Here is a 13057-nt window from a genome sequence, read left to right on the forward strand (position 1 = left end):
CAGCAAATTTAAAGTAGGTAAGTATTATCTCTAACCGACAACATTATTATTAAATTAAATAATAATTTCATTTACTCATCTGCAAAAACACAAATATTTTAAATATTTTTAATTCATTTAAAAAATATTATTACAACCAACAAACATCATCTCATCGCGCAACTTTACATATTAGCTAGTAGTTGGCTTTTGTCAAAATATTGAAACAAAGAGAGATAGATCTAAACAATCATTTCATATTATTCGACTTTTAGTCTTTTACAACATTGATAGAATAGAGATAATAATCTAGATATATAATGTAAGGATCCAGTTCATCATCATCATCATCATCATCAACATCAACATCAACAATATATCATCTAGAGTAGATAATAGATAGACAAGATAGATCTATAGGTCAAAGGCTGGATAGTAGTTTGAGGAGAGGGGACACATTTGAATGAATGTGAACTTCCCTCTCCCCCTCACACGACAAACTACACCACCACACACAACACTCCACCAACAAGAAGCAGCTGACCGACCAATAATAATAGTAAAGAAAGGATGTGAGAGCGAAATTCACAATTGTGCAACAATATCTTTATATAACAATAGCAAGAGAACAGAGAGAGAGAGAGAGCAAAAGTACTCTATGAAAGTGAAGAACTAGCGCTTTTAAAAAGATTAAACTAAAACTATACAATTAGATTTAGAGTTTATTCGATTATCACATACAACTATTATTATTATTATTTTTTTAAACTAGTCAAGAAATAGTTACTAACTCGTCCCTCCCTATAACCCAACCAACCCCCCTCCATACAATTAATTAATAGATTTAAATAGTTGTTGACGACCAATTAAAATTAATTTTTAAATTACAACAAAAAGAATATCAATAATAATAATAACAAGTATAAATATTTATAGTATAGTTATATATAATATAAAATGGAAGATCGTTTATCAGAACTCCAGGTATGTTGTTGTTTTAAAAAATAGAGAGAGGAATGATTTCGAATGGACGAGTTTAAACTAATTATTAAATACTATTGTTATTAATATTAATATTGATATTTAGGCGGCTGGAGGAGTCAAATTAAATGATAAGAAAAAGAAAAAAGGAAAAGGAAAAGGAAAGGTAGTAGATGAGGAATCACAGACCACCTCTGACAATGGAAACATTGAGATGGAAGAGACTGGATACATTGAAAACGAAGAAGGCGAGGGAATGGAAGAATTTATGCCAGAATTTTATCAAGAGGTTGGTATAGTTAAAACGACAATGACTTCCATTCGAAGAAGCATAAAGAGTATAGAAGAGAAATACGTACAATCTCTAAATTCTATAAATGTTGATCAAGGAACGAGTATGTAAATTTTAAGCACAAAAAGACAAAAGACATTACTGTATGATATTAACAATAATCATTATAATCATTATGACATTTCAATAGAATACGAAGAAGATATTCAATCAATGATTGATGCAACCAATAGATCATTTAGCGATTTGAAGAAAAAATTGGATTCCATGAAAGAGGGAAATGATAGATATGCCAGTGTAAAGACTGCCACCCCTACAGAAGTTCGTATTCGATCAAACATGCACAACACGCTTACCCAAAAGTTTGTAGAAATGATGCGTGAATATCAAGAGATTCAAAATAACTATAAAAACAAATACAAGGAAAAGATTGAAAGACAATATAGAATTGGTATGAATTAATATATAATAATAATATAATATATAATATATAATATATAGTATTTATACTAATACCTATATATTATTTTTTGTATATTATAGTCAAACCAGATGCATCAGAAGATGAAATTAGAGCAGCTATGGATTCTGGAGATTCTAGTAAAATCTTTGCCGATACAATTCTTTATACACATTTGCATACACAGGCAAAGAATGCGTTGGCGTATATTCAAGATCGACACAATGATATCCAAAGATTGGAAAGATCGATTGCAGAGTTGCATCAACTCTTTTTGGATATGGCCGTTCTTGTAGAGGTACAAGGTGAAATTTTAAATCAAATCGAGGCCAACGTTGAATCGACCGTTCTCAACACCAAAGAGGGTGTCGAGAATCTCGCCGAGGCAAATAGACTACACAAAAAGGGAAGAAAGAAAATGTACATTCTATTGTGTATCGTTGTAATTGTATTAGCTGCCGTTTTGGCTCCAGTATTGGCCACTCAAATCCCAAAGAAATCAAATAATTAATAACCTATAACTTAAAATTTAATAATGAATAATAATAATTAATCTAAAGTTATTATTATTAGGTAATAATAAAAAATAGTAATAATAACCCATCATACGATAGTACGCAATACTTTTGAGGTTACCTGATTTTAAACATTTTATTTTTATTTTATTAAAAAAAAATATCCCAAACAATAAAAAAAAAAAAAAATTCAAAAACCCAAAGTGATAAATTGTCGAGAATACAGACTATTCTATTCATTATTGAATTCGATTAGTTATAATTAGATAGATACAAGTAATTATAAATTATTTATCTTTTGTTGTTATTGTTGTATTGTTGTTGATTGTTATCGTATTTTGAATAGATAGATAGTAGATAGTTAGTTATTGTTATTGTTACTTGTTCATCTCTCTTTCTTCCTCTTCTTCTTCTTCTTCTTTTAAATAAATAAAACAAAATTATAATAATATTAATAATATATACCAATTTATAAAATTAGAGTTTTATCAATCTAGAAACTTTCTACTACGACTATAAAGAATCAATCAATCGATCAATCAATCAGCCAAACATCATTCATATATATATTTATATTTATATTTAGATTGGAATGAATAAACCACAAACACATACTGCTGCACCACCATTACCACCAGGTAAAAAAGATGCATTATTGAATAAGGTTACATGTCCTGTTTGTAAGGATCCAGACCCTGATGTAGTTGAAGATTATGCACGTGGAGATTTGATTTGTAGAAGATGTGGATGTGTCATTGGTGATCGTATCGTAGATGAACATTCGGAATGGCGTACATTCTCCAACAGCGAAAGCACTGGAGCTGACCCTAACCGTGTCGGTGGGCCAAACAACCCGCTGTTGCGTGAGGGTGGTCTCTCGACCGTCATTGGCAAGGGCACGGGCAAGGACGCTTCAGTGCTGTCTCGTATGCAAAACAGAGGTGCGTTGGGAAGTGGCGATCGTTCGTTGTTGGCTGCTTTCAAAGAGATTGAAAAGATGTCTGATCACATTGGTCTACCCCAAACCGTCCAAGACACGGCCAAGGAGTTGTTTAGACAAATGGACGATAGAAAGCCAATGAAGGGCAAGTCGGCCGATGGCATGTTGGCCGCCTCCCTCTACATGGCCTGTCGTATCGATGGTATTGCACGTACATTCAAAGAAGTGTGTGCGCTCTCCAACAACGTCTCTAAAAAGGAGCTTGCCAAATGCTACAAACAAATGAGAGAAGCATTGGGTGACGTGCACAGCTTGCATGCCATCTCGACAGACGATTTCATGACTAGATTCTGTTCGAATCTTTCTCTTCCAAACGATGTTAAAAAGGCTGCTGATCACGTCTCTCGTACAGCCATTGATTTGGGCATCGTCGCCGGTAAAAACCCACTCTCTGTCACTGCTGCAGCCATCTACCTCGTCTCTCAACTCTCGGCCGACAAAAGAACACAAAAGGCCATATCCGATGTCAGTGGTGTGTCAGAGGTTACCATCAGAAACGTTTACAAGGATTTATACTCTAAAAGAGATTCACTCTTACCTCCCAATTCACCATTCCTTCAAAATGTTTCTGATTTACCTTCAACATAATTTATAAACTCAAAAAAAACAAAAAAACAAGATTGATAGAGCACTCTATCAAAAACCAAAAAAAAACCAATCATCATTATTATACATTTACATAATCCACCCCAAACCAATTTATACATACACAACATAGAATCATACTATACACAAACCAAAAAAAAACCCTATAGGCAAAAATTAATTAAATTATAAATAATTAATCAAAAATATAATAATAATATTATTGTAATTACAATCAATCAAACAATCAACCAATCATCCATCATCTTCGAAGATCCATCCATAAATCTATCCATCCATCCATACATTACACAAACGATTAGCCACATTCATTAATACTTTTTTAAATAGTTCAACTAAAATACAAAACACCAAAAATAATAATAATAATAATTTATAAACCTCTCTCTACCATCCATTTGAAAGAAAGATATATACTTACCCAAAAATAAATAAACAATTAATGTTCTTTTAAAATGTACATCCCTCACATTTACAAGTGATTCACCATCAAAAAAAGTAAATTCAAACTTTAATTAATTTTTAATCTAAACCCAATTTTGTCTTTTGCATTCAAGATCATAGATAGAAGAAGAAGATAAACTATAGATATATTTAAATGAATAGCGGAGGTATAGGTGCAAGATTTGGTGTGAGTTCAGGTAGTACTGGTAGTAGTAGTGCAACAGGTAGTTATGGTAGTTACAAATCAGCATCATCAACAGGTGGATCAAACAATAGTTATACTACAATGAATGTAGGAGGAGGATTTAGTGGTGGTGGAGGTAGTATGAGTGGCTTTGGATCAATGATGATTCCTCCACCTTCTAAAGCTGTTAGACCATCGTTTGTGGCTACTGAAGGTACCTATAAACTCATCAAAGACATACCTCCACCTCACAAGGAAATGTCTAGAAGAATATCAAAGATTTCAATCAAGTTATCAGCCTACACCGGTGATCGTGCTGCAACTCCATCTCCTTCAATGTCTGGGTCATCCTATTCATCATTTGCATCTTCATATGCTAGTTCACTAAGTGGAGGTGGTCATTCTTCAACCAAAGGAGCACCTCCAAGTGGAAATGATACACTATCTGGAACAACACCTCCAACAACAACATCAACATCATCATCGACATCAACATCATCAAACAAAGACAAGAATATTATTAAACCTCCACCATCATCAAATGAACAAACACTATATCTATCATCAACTGTTGGTAATGTAGCCACTCTTTATCATTTCTATGATGTTGATAAAGATAAAGCTGAATATCATGTAAAAGTAAGTAGACTAGAGAGGAGGATGGCGCGATAATATATATAAATATATATTCACTTTACTTATATTTCTATTTATTTAGTTAACATTAGATAAAATTATACCAACATGTCAAAAGATGAATCAATTAAAGAGTCAAAGAGGGTTTCTTCAGATGGTGTATGGTACAGAGAATGGAGACATTTATTATTTTGAGGCGTCAGATGTACCAGCTATTTTCAACAAGGCAGGTAGAATCAATCAATCTCGATGCACGTCTATTGAATGGTTGCCTGGAAGCAACACAGAGTTTTTGGTTGCATTTGCCAATGGTGTTTTGTTTTATGTTAATATTGCGCAACAGGCCGAGCCAATTACTATCATGTCGGCTAGTTGCAACTCATCCATGTCATCCAGTGCAATGGGGTCAAATATACCACCTCTCATCACCACAGCAACCACCCAGAGTGATTACAGCGCAGATCCAAACAATGTATACGGCTATGACAACTCCAACTATATCAAGATCAATTCGGTTCAATATGTATCGACCAATGACCTATTCTCACAAAAGTCAATCACTGCTCTATCATTCTCTAGATGTGGCAAGTATTTGGCAGTGGTTGCATTGGATGGTCTATTGACAGTATACGATTTCAAAAAGGTTGGAGGTCTAAGCGCCGTTAAATTGGTCGCATTTAAAAGTTATTTTGGTGGATTCCTCTGTGTCGATTGGAGTCATGATGGAAACTATTTGGTCACTGGAGGTGAAGATGATTACATATCTATTTGGTCATTCCATGAAAAGTGTCTTGTTGCTCGTGGACAAGGTCACCAGTCATGGGTTAGTTGTGTAAAATTCGATCCATTTGCTCAAATCAATGGTAGTAACATTTTAAATTCATCTTCGGCCGTTTTATCAACCTCTATGACAAGTAGTCTTAATAATATGAATCTTGCAAATCAAATTAAAGATTCAACAACCACACTTCAAAACAATAATAATAATAATAACAATTATTTTTATAGAATTGTATCAGGTGGTGAAGATACACGTCTTGTTCTATGGGATTTCTGTAAAGAAAATTTACGTAAACCAAAGGTTAGTGGAGGACAACCTACTACTCAGCAACAACAACAACAACAACAACCACAAAATGATATGGTTGTTGAGAGCATTTCAAGAACCGTCGCACCAATACTATTACCAATTGTATCTCATAGAGTGAATCAACCAATGTCTGATTTGGTAGTCACACCAGATTTCATCATTTCAGCATCCGACCAATTATATATTTGGGGTAGACCTAGAATTGATATCGACAATGTATGACCACAACAAACAAATCTATTTTAAAAGATTATTATTTTATATTTATTTATTAACTTATTTTCCTATTTTTAGAAATCAACTGAGGCACCTCCTATTACTCCACTATCATTTACCAAAATGAATATGAAATATGATCATTTGTAAATCTCCTATTGAATATATAGAAAACAACAAATTGTAAATAAATAAATTAATTAAAAAGTTTGAACAAACAAATTCATAAATTGAATCGATGAAAACAATCATTCATTTTAGTTTTATTGATATCTTTAAGTAGATCAATCATAAATATACATATAGAATGACATCATGTTATCTTAATTCATCACAATGTAAACATTGGATATTTACATCAGAGCAACTAGAAGACTATAGAGGCAATGCAAGGAATCAATTCACTCAACAATACCTCAAACAGAGACCAGACCAAGAACAAGATCAAGAAAAGAATACAGCATTTCTAACGAGGGAAGAAGAGAAAACATTATTGGCTCATTATAAAAAGAAGATCATAGATATAGGTCATGCTTTAAACTTACCAGATCAAGTGATTGTATGTAGAGCGCGAAAGAGTGAGAGAGAATTCAACTATAGTTTCGGTCTATGCATACTAAACTAACTTGATTCTCTTTCAATATAGTCAACGTCAATTGTATATTTAAATAGATTCTATTTAAAAAGAAGTTCAATGGAGTATAGTCCAAAGATGGTAATGATATGTTGTATCTTTTTGGCATGTAAATCAGAAGAGAATCATATCGATATTGAATTCTACAGTAAAACTTTGATGGTCGAGTCTAAAGACATTGCTGATTTGGAGTTGCCTACATTGGAGGCACTTCGATTCCATCTACTTGTATATCACCCATTCAGACCTCTCTATGGATATCTTTTGGACATTAATGATCTACAATCTCAATCATCAACATCATCGTTGCCATGGTTGAGCAAGGCATCATTTACACTTGATCAAACCTATGAAAAATGTAAACCACTCATCTTAAAGTCTATCATGAGCGATTGTTGTTTTATTTATCATCCTCATGAAATTGCATTGGCTTGTCTTGATTTGGCATGGCCAGAATTTAAATCGTTTGTATCTAAATATATTCAACATATATGTTCACATTCTAATTAATTATATACCTAATCTCTAGATATTTTGAACATAAATTCCAACAACATAAAGATATCGAAAAGTTACTATCAACAATTAATATTATCAAAGTAAGTTTAAATTCTATATCAGATACCCCAATAGATGTAGAAATAGTTCGAAAGATCGATAAAAAATTAATGTATGTAATAGTCATTAAGCCAAAATATATATATATATATATTTTGATTAACCATTTTATTTTACTATTTATTTTAGATTACTAAACAAAACAAAAAGAAAAGGTGAAGAAACAAAGAAAAAGAAACAAGCATCAGTAAAGAAACAGAAAAAGGAGCCAACAACAACCGCAGCAACAGTGACAACACCAGTTCCAGCCAATGGTGATAATAATTCAGATCCAATTATAATTGATAATCCACCATCCAATTAATTAAATAATTAATAATAGTTGTACAAAAGAACCATATTTTTGATCCAAATAAATAATAATTAAATTTTTATTTAAAATAGTTATTTTTGACCATTTTAACTTTTGATTGAATCTTGAATTAAAAGATTTCATATTGTTTGTTGTTGGTAGTGAGAGAGAATCAAAAATAAAAAAAAAAAGGATATATTATATATATAATAAATTATTGTTTTGAAATCCTAAGAGTGTGGGTATTATTGTTATTATTATTATTACTATCTAAGATCATTTTTAATCGGTAGAAGAAGGAGTATGTGGTGGGGAATTATTTGTGCTTGGTGGATTCGATCCTGCAGGAGAAGTAGGGACTGCAAGTGTATAAGAAGATGTAGAGTTATTGAGAGACAAGGGAATTGGGGGACTCGTGGCTGTACTTCCACCTCCACCAGATGCTGACATATTGGTTCTGCTGGTACTGGTGCTGTTGGATATACTATTTGGTGGTGGGGATGTTGTCGTTTTCTTTCTAAATAATCCACCAAAAAATGAAGATGAACTGTTCTCGGATTGCAATTTCGGTGGGTGGTTTGGAGAAACTGATCCAGGTGTGGATGATGGTGAACTATGAGTACTACTATTATTGTTGTTTCCTCCTGTTTGAATATTATTTGATGATAGATTCATGGGAGATGGATATTCTCGAGTATTTTTGCTAGTGTTTGCGTAGAGATTTGATGACATGTTGATGTTGGTACCCTTTTGTGGAGTCTGTCCGTTATTTGTGGAAGAGTCGGATCCACCAGTGAGTGCACCACTGCCATGACCACTAAGGCCGCCGCTAACGACGACACCACCACCTCCACCTCGCAATGGACGAACAATTCTAGCACCAGATTGGTCCGAGTTTGGAGCACTCTTTTTGCCATCTTCCGATGTCTTGTAACGACCCAATTCCTGAGATACAGTATCATAGTTTAGTGCCAACTTAAAGAGACGCTCTTGTGATTCCTTGATGGTGTTTTCAAGTGAGAGGATGTGCTCGTTACGAAGTGCGAGTTGCTTGGAGGCTCGTTGTGCCTCGTTTTTGAGCTTGTTGTTTTCCACCGACAGTTGATGCTTGAAACTGGTCATTTCATCGAGCTTTAGTTGGATCATGGCTGCTTCATTGTCTCCATTCATCTTGGTTGCGCGGTTGAGTCTTTCCTGTAGAGTGGCCACACGGTCTTGGAACTCGTCGAGTACCAACTCCAAGTCGATTACCTTTTGACAACGGTTCTCTAGATCGCGTAGCAGCGACTCTTTGAGCGAGCCAAATTCCAACAACTTTTGGTTGGTTTGCTCTCGCAACAGGTTAAGTTCTTCCTCCATTCGTAGTCTAGTCTCGTCTTCAATGTTGCTGAGACGCAAAGAAAGCTTCTTGTTGTCGTTTCTGATAGAGTCGAGTTGGTTTCTTTGTTCAGAGTTTTCATTCAATAGCTTTCTCAATTGTTCGGCTTGCAACATCATTTCAGATGGGATTTCGTCGAGTGATGGTGTTGCCGATGTTGTCGACTCGTTTAGAGGTATGTCTTGGTGATCACTATCAGAGGATGGTGACAATGTCAAATCTTGAATGTCCATTGGTACATTGTTGTGATCGGTATGATGATGATCCAACTTTAACGATTGAATAATTAATTCCAAATCCATAATTTTTTGTTTTAATGATTCGTTTTCCTGGATGATTGCTGGATCTGTATTGTTGTTTACCGATGCAAGAGTACCTGGCATTGAGATGGACATGGGAGATAGTGGTGAACCAGAACTCTGTGAAGCAATATTGGCAATGCTTTGTGATTGAATTGGTTTTGCTTTTGATGGAGTTCTTTGAAGTAGTTTTAATTGCTCCTCCTTTTCGGTCCATTCATCAAATCTACGATCAATAGAGGATAATGACAATTCTTCCTTTTCCTTTCGTTGATCTTCTCTTTGTTTCTTTTCTTGCATTTGACTCTTCATTGATGTATTCTCTGAATTTAATCCTTCAATTGCCAATGATTGTTCAACTGATTCATATTTTAATTTATCCAATGCTAATTTTAATTCTGATACTTGAGCTCCAAGTATATCATTTTCCTAAAATAAAAAATAAATAAATTAATTAAATAATTATAATATTGATCAATATTTTTCTTATCTACTTACATGACTTAGATTACCAAGTTTCATATTTTCATCTCTCAATGATGATAAAATATGAGATTGAGATTCCAATTCTTGTTCTCTATCTTGTAATTGTATCGTAATGGATTCTAAATGTTCGTGTAATTCCTTCTTTTCTTCTTCTTTTTGGAATAATAATTTCTCCAATTGGATACATTTTTCTTTTAATTGTTGTTGTTGTTCATCTATATTTTCACCACCACTACTACTTGTTCCACTTCCTACAAGTTGAAAAAAAAGATATGATTACCATTAATTGTTTGTTGTTGATGTTGTTTTTTTTTACATACTTGGTTGAACACCTGAAACTGATTCCAATTCTTTGATATAACCTTTTAGACTTTCAATTTCCTTGTCAGCCTTTAATAATAATATTTTAAGTTCGGCAGCACTACGTTCTTGATTAATCTTGGCCTTGTTCTTAATATTCTTGGCACGATTACCAAAACGTAGAGTCGATAGAGTTTCATTTTCATTGTAACTGCTTGGTGAACAATTGATAATGAGTGTGGTACGAGAGTTACCACCAAGTGATTCTTGGAGTACTCTAGTCAATTTCGAATCACGGTATGGGATATGAGCAGACTTTCCATCTGTAAGTGCATTGATTACATTTCCAAGAGACGACAATGACTTGTTGATCATCTTTGCCTCATCAAATGTCACACCTTGAGCTCCAGTCTTTGATACCTTTTCTGAACCTGCCAAATCAACCAAATAGAGTTTACCATTTTTCATTGATCCTTCTTTTAGATTCTTTTGTTGAATTGATAAAATAAAAATACTGTGACTTCTTGATGATTCAGCATTCATTTCTAAATGATTAAGAATATAAATATATTAATATATATATCAATCTGAATAATTATATACGTACTTGTTTCAGCAATAGCTCTATTTGCAGAACCAGTTCTCATTACTTCCAAAATATCGTCTTCTCTGTATATATACACTTCGGTGGTGCCTTCTACCCATACACCCTTTGCTTTTTCTTCACGGACCTTGAGATTGTCTTTTCTTGGGTCCAAGAGATCTCTAATTCTCTCCATATAAATTTCAATATACGATGCTTTGACTATAAATTCAATATTCTCATCGGCCTTTGTAATACAATCAAATACAGTATTGATCATTCTAGGAATGACACCTTTCAACTCTGGATCATCAATTGATGGTCCTTGCATTGTATGTGTCTTACCAGAACTGGTTTGTCCATATCTAATATAATAGATAAAAAAATAAATTGTTGTAAGATTCTTCGTCTTCTAATGTTCATATGAATGAACCAGTAGATTTGATTGATTTGGTCTGTTATGATATTTACACAAAAATGGTACCATTGTAACCCAACATAATATCTTCAATAACTGGTTTGGCTGCATCATCATAAACATCTTTTTGTGTGTTTCTATCACTATATACTCTATCAAATGTAAATGAATGATTTGATTCATTACCCTAATAATCATAATAATGTACATTTGGATTGATTGTTAGATCACTCCAGTATATATATAACTCTCTATTTATCTTGTTTCCAAATATACTACTTATACTTACTTTGATGGTGACAGTTTGGCCATCCGATACTTCAATGACAGATGTTCCACCTTGGGCTAATTCATTCTTATTCTGTGGTCTGAATCTACATACCACACGAATGGAAGACATGATGATTGTGATGCTACTACTGCTATCGGATGATGATGATCTATACTAATACTACAATAAATAATGTTTGTTGTTTGTTGTTGTTTGTTTTTGTTGTTGTTACTAATTTCTGTTTGCTCTGATTTCTTCAATGTCCCTAGACTAGTAGCCACCTGACCTATGATTAATCATTAAAATACTCTTTATATAAATATATATATACAAGTGATTAAGTATCTCTCTCTCTCTCTCTCTTTCTTTCTTTCTACAAGGGGGATTGTTGATATTATTGAATCTAAAGTAAACACACAACTTGATACTGACTGCTACAACACAACAAAAAATAATAGGGTGTCAGTTCCTCTGTCCTCCAATTTTTAATCAAAATTTACTTTTGCAGCTTCATTGAATCGTCCTCTTATCTTTCGTTTCTTTAAAACATCGTTGCAGTTCCCGAATCATCTAGAAACATCATCAAACAGACAGACAGATTACAGAGTAGAGCAGGAGTAGAATAAACAAATAAGAAACATAACTGATATGAACGAGATAATATAATAGTGATTCCACCTTTATTTTTTGGAATAAGTTACAATTGAGAGTTAGAGTTACAAGACAAGGACTAGTACAATTTAGAGGATATCAGCATGGAGCTTGATACCGAGAAGACCAAGAATATTGGCACAGATATCCAAATGGAGTAGACGAGCTGCTTGATTAGATGATTGACCACCAGTTGCAGAAGAGTTGACAGTTACAGCGTACGATGTTGAAGACTTGGAGAATGACTTGGCTGATGATCCTCCGATGTTTGAGATGGCAGCTAAATAAATAAAACAAAAGATAAAAGAGAGAGAGAGATAATAATTAATAATTGTTTGATTAATCAAAAAGAACAATTTGGTTTAGTTTGTAGTAAACTTACAAATTAAAGACATTTTAGTGGAAGTTGTTTAGATGAGTAAAGAGTTAATTAAATGATTATAGTTGTTGTTTGTTGATTTGATGATTTAAACTAACAAGTACTACAACTATTTATACCCATTGGACAATCCATATTCATAGGAGTTGGGGATTGGGCATTTCTCACATATAGTTTATCCATCATCATCAACATCATCGCCATCAACATTCCAAATCAGGGTATCATTCTTAATTTGATGATGTATAGATGGGTTCTTAAATGTCACCATCTTTAGCATTCTAGACTGGACTGGATTGAACAATCCTACAACCCCACAACTACACTTCCAATGACTAATCCATC

At 33.5% G+C, this 13057-nt stretch overlaps 4 protein-coding genes across 4 annotated transcripts; 3 read left to right on the forward strand and 1 right to left on the reverse strand.

The window, feature by feature from the left end:
* Window positions 1-936: 936 nt before the first annotated feature.
* Window positions 937-2223, forward strand: syn1A (t-SNARE family protein; the record flags this gene model as incomplete). The annotated part of the gene is made up of 4 exons (XM_004350439.1): window positions 937-963; window positions 1067-1359; window positions 1381-1703; window positions 1796-2223. 4 exons carry the CDS (start codon window positions 937-939, stop codon window positions 2221-2223), a joined length of 1071 nt encoding a protein of 356 aa, XP_004350490.1.
* A 596-nt stretch (window positions 2224-2819) lies between these two features.
* On the forward strand, window positions 2820-3815 carry gtf2b (transcription initiation factor IIB; the record flags this gene model as incomplete). Its single annotated transcript, XM_004350440.1, has 1 exon — window positions 2820-3815. One exon carries the CDS (start codon window positions 2820-2822, stop codon window positions 3813-3815), a length of 996 nt encoding a protein of 331 aa, XP_004350491.1.
* A 616-nt stretch (window positions 3816-4431) lies between these two features.
* DFA_11545 (uncharacterized protein) lies at window positions 4432-7959 on the forward strand (the record flags this gene model as incomplete). The annotated part of the gene is made up of 7 exons (XM_004350441.1): window positions 4432-5100; window positions 5180-6403; window positions 6482-6549; window positions 6710-6962; window positions 7050-7501; window positions 7567-7707; window positions 7785-7959. 7 exons carry the CDS (start codon window positions 4432-4434, stop codon window positions 7957-7959), a joined length of 2982 nt encoding a protein of 993 aa, XP_004350492.1.
* A 270-nt stretch (window positions 7960-8229) lies between these two features.
* kif3 (kinesin family member 3) lies at window positions 8230-12728 on the reverse strand (the record flags this gene model as incomplete). Its single annotated transcript, XM_004350442.1, has 9 exons — window positions 8230-10053; window positions 10123-10361; window positions 10431-10955; window positions 11018-11358; window positions 11465-11598; window positions 11701-11851; window positions 12231-12360; window positions 12452-12613; window positions 12716-12728. 9 exons carry the CDS (start codon window positions 12726-12728, stop codon window positions 8230-8232), a joined length of 3519 nt encoding a protein of 1172 aa, XP_004350493.1.
* Window positions 12729-13057: the final 329 nt, after the last annotated feature.

This window comes from Cavenderia fasciculata, assembly GCF_000203815.1.
Source record: "Cavenderia fasciculata unplaced genomic scaffold Scf_EUAJFUG02HR96I-5, whole genome shotgun sequence".
Classification (NCBI taxonomy): domain Eukaryota; phylum Evosea; class Eumycetozoa; order Acytosteliales; family Cavenderiaceae; genus Cavenderia; species Cavenderia fasciculata.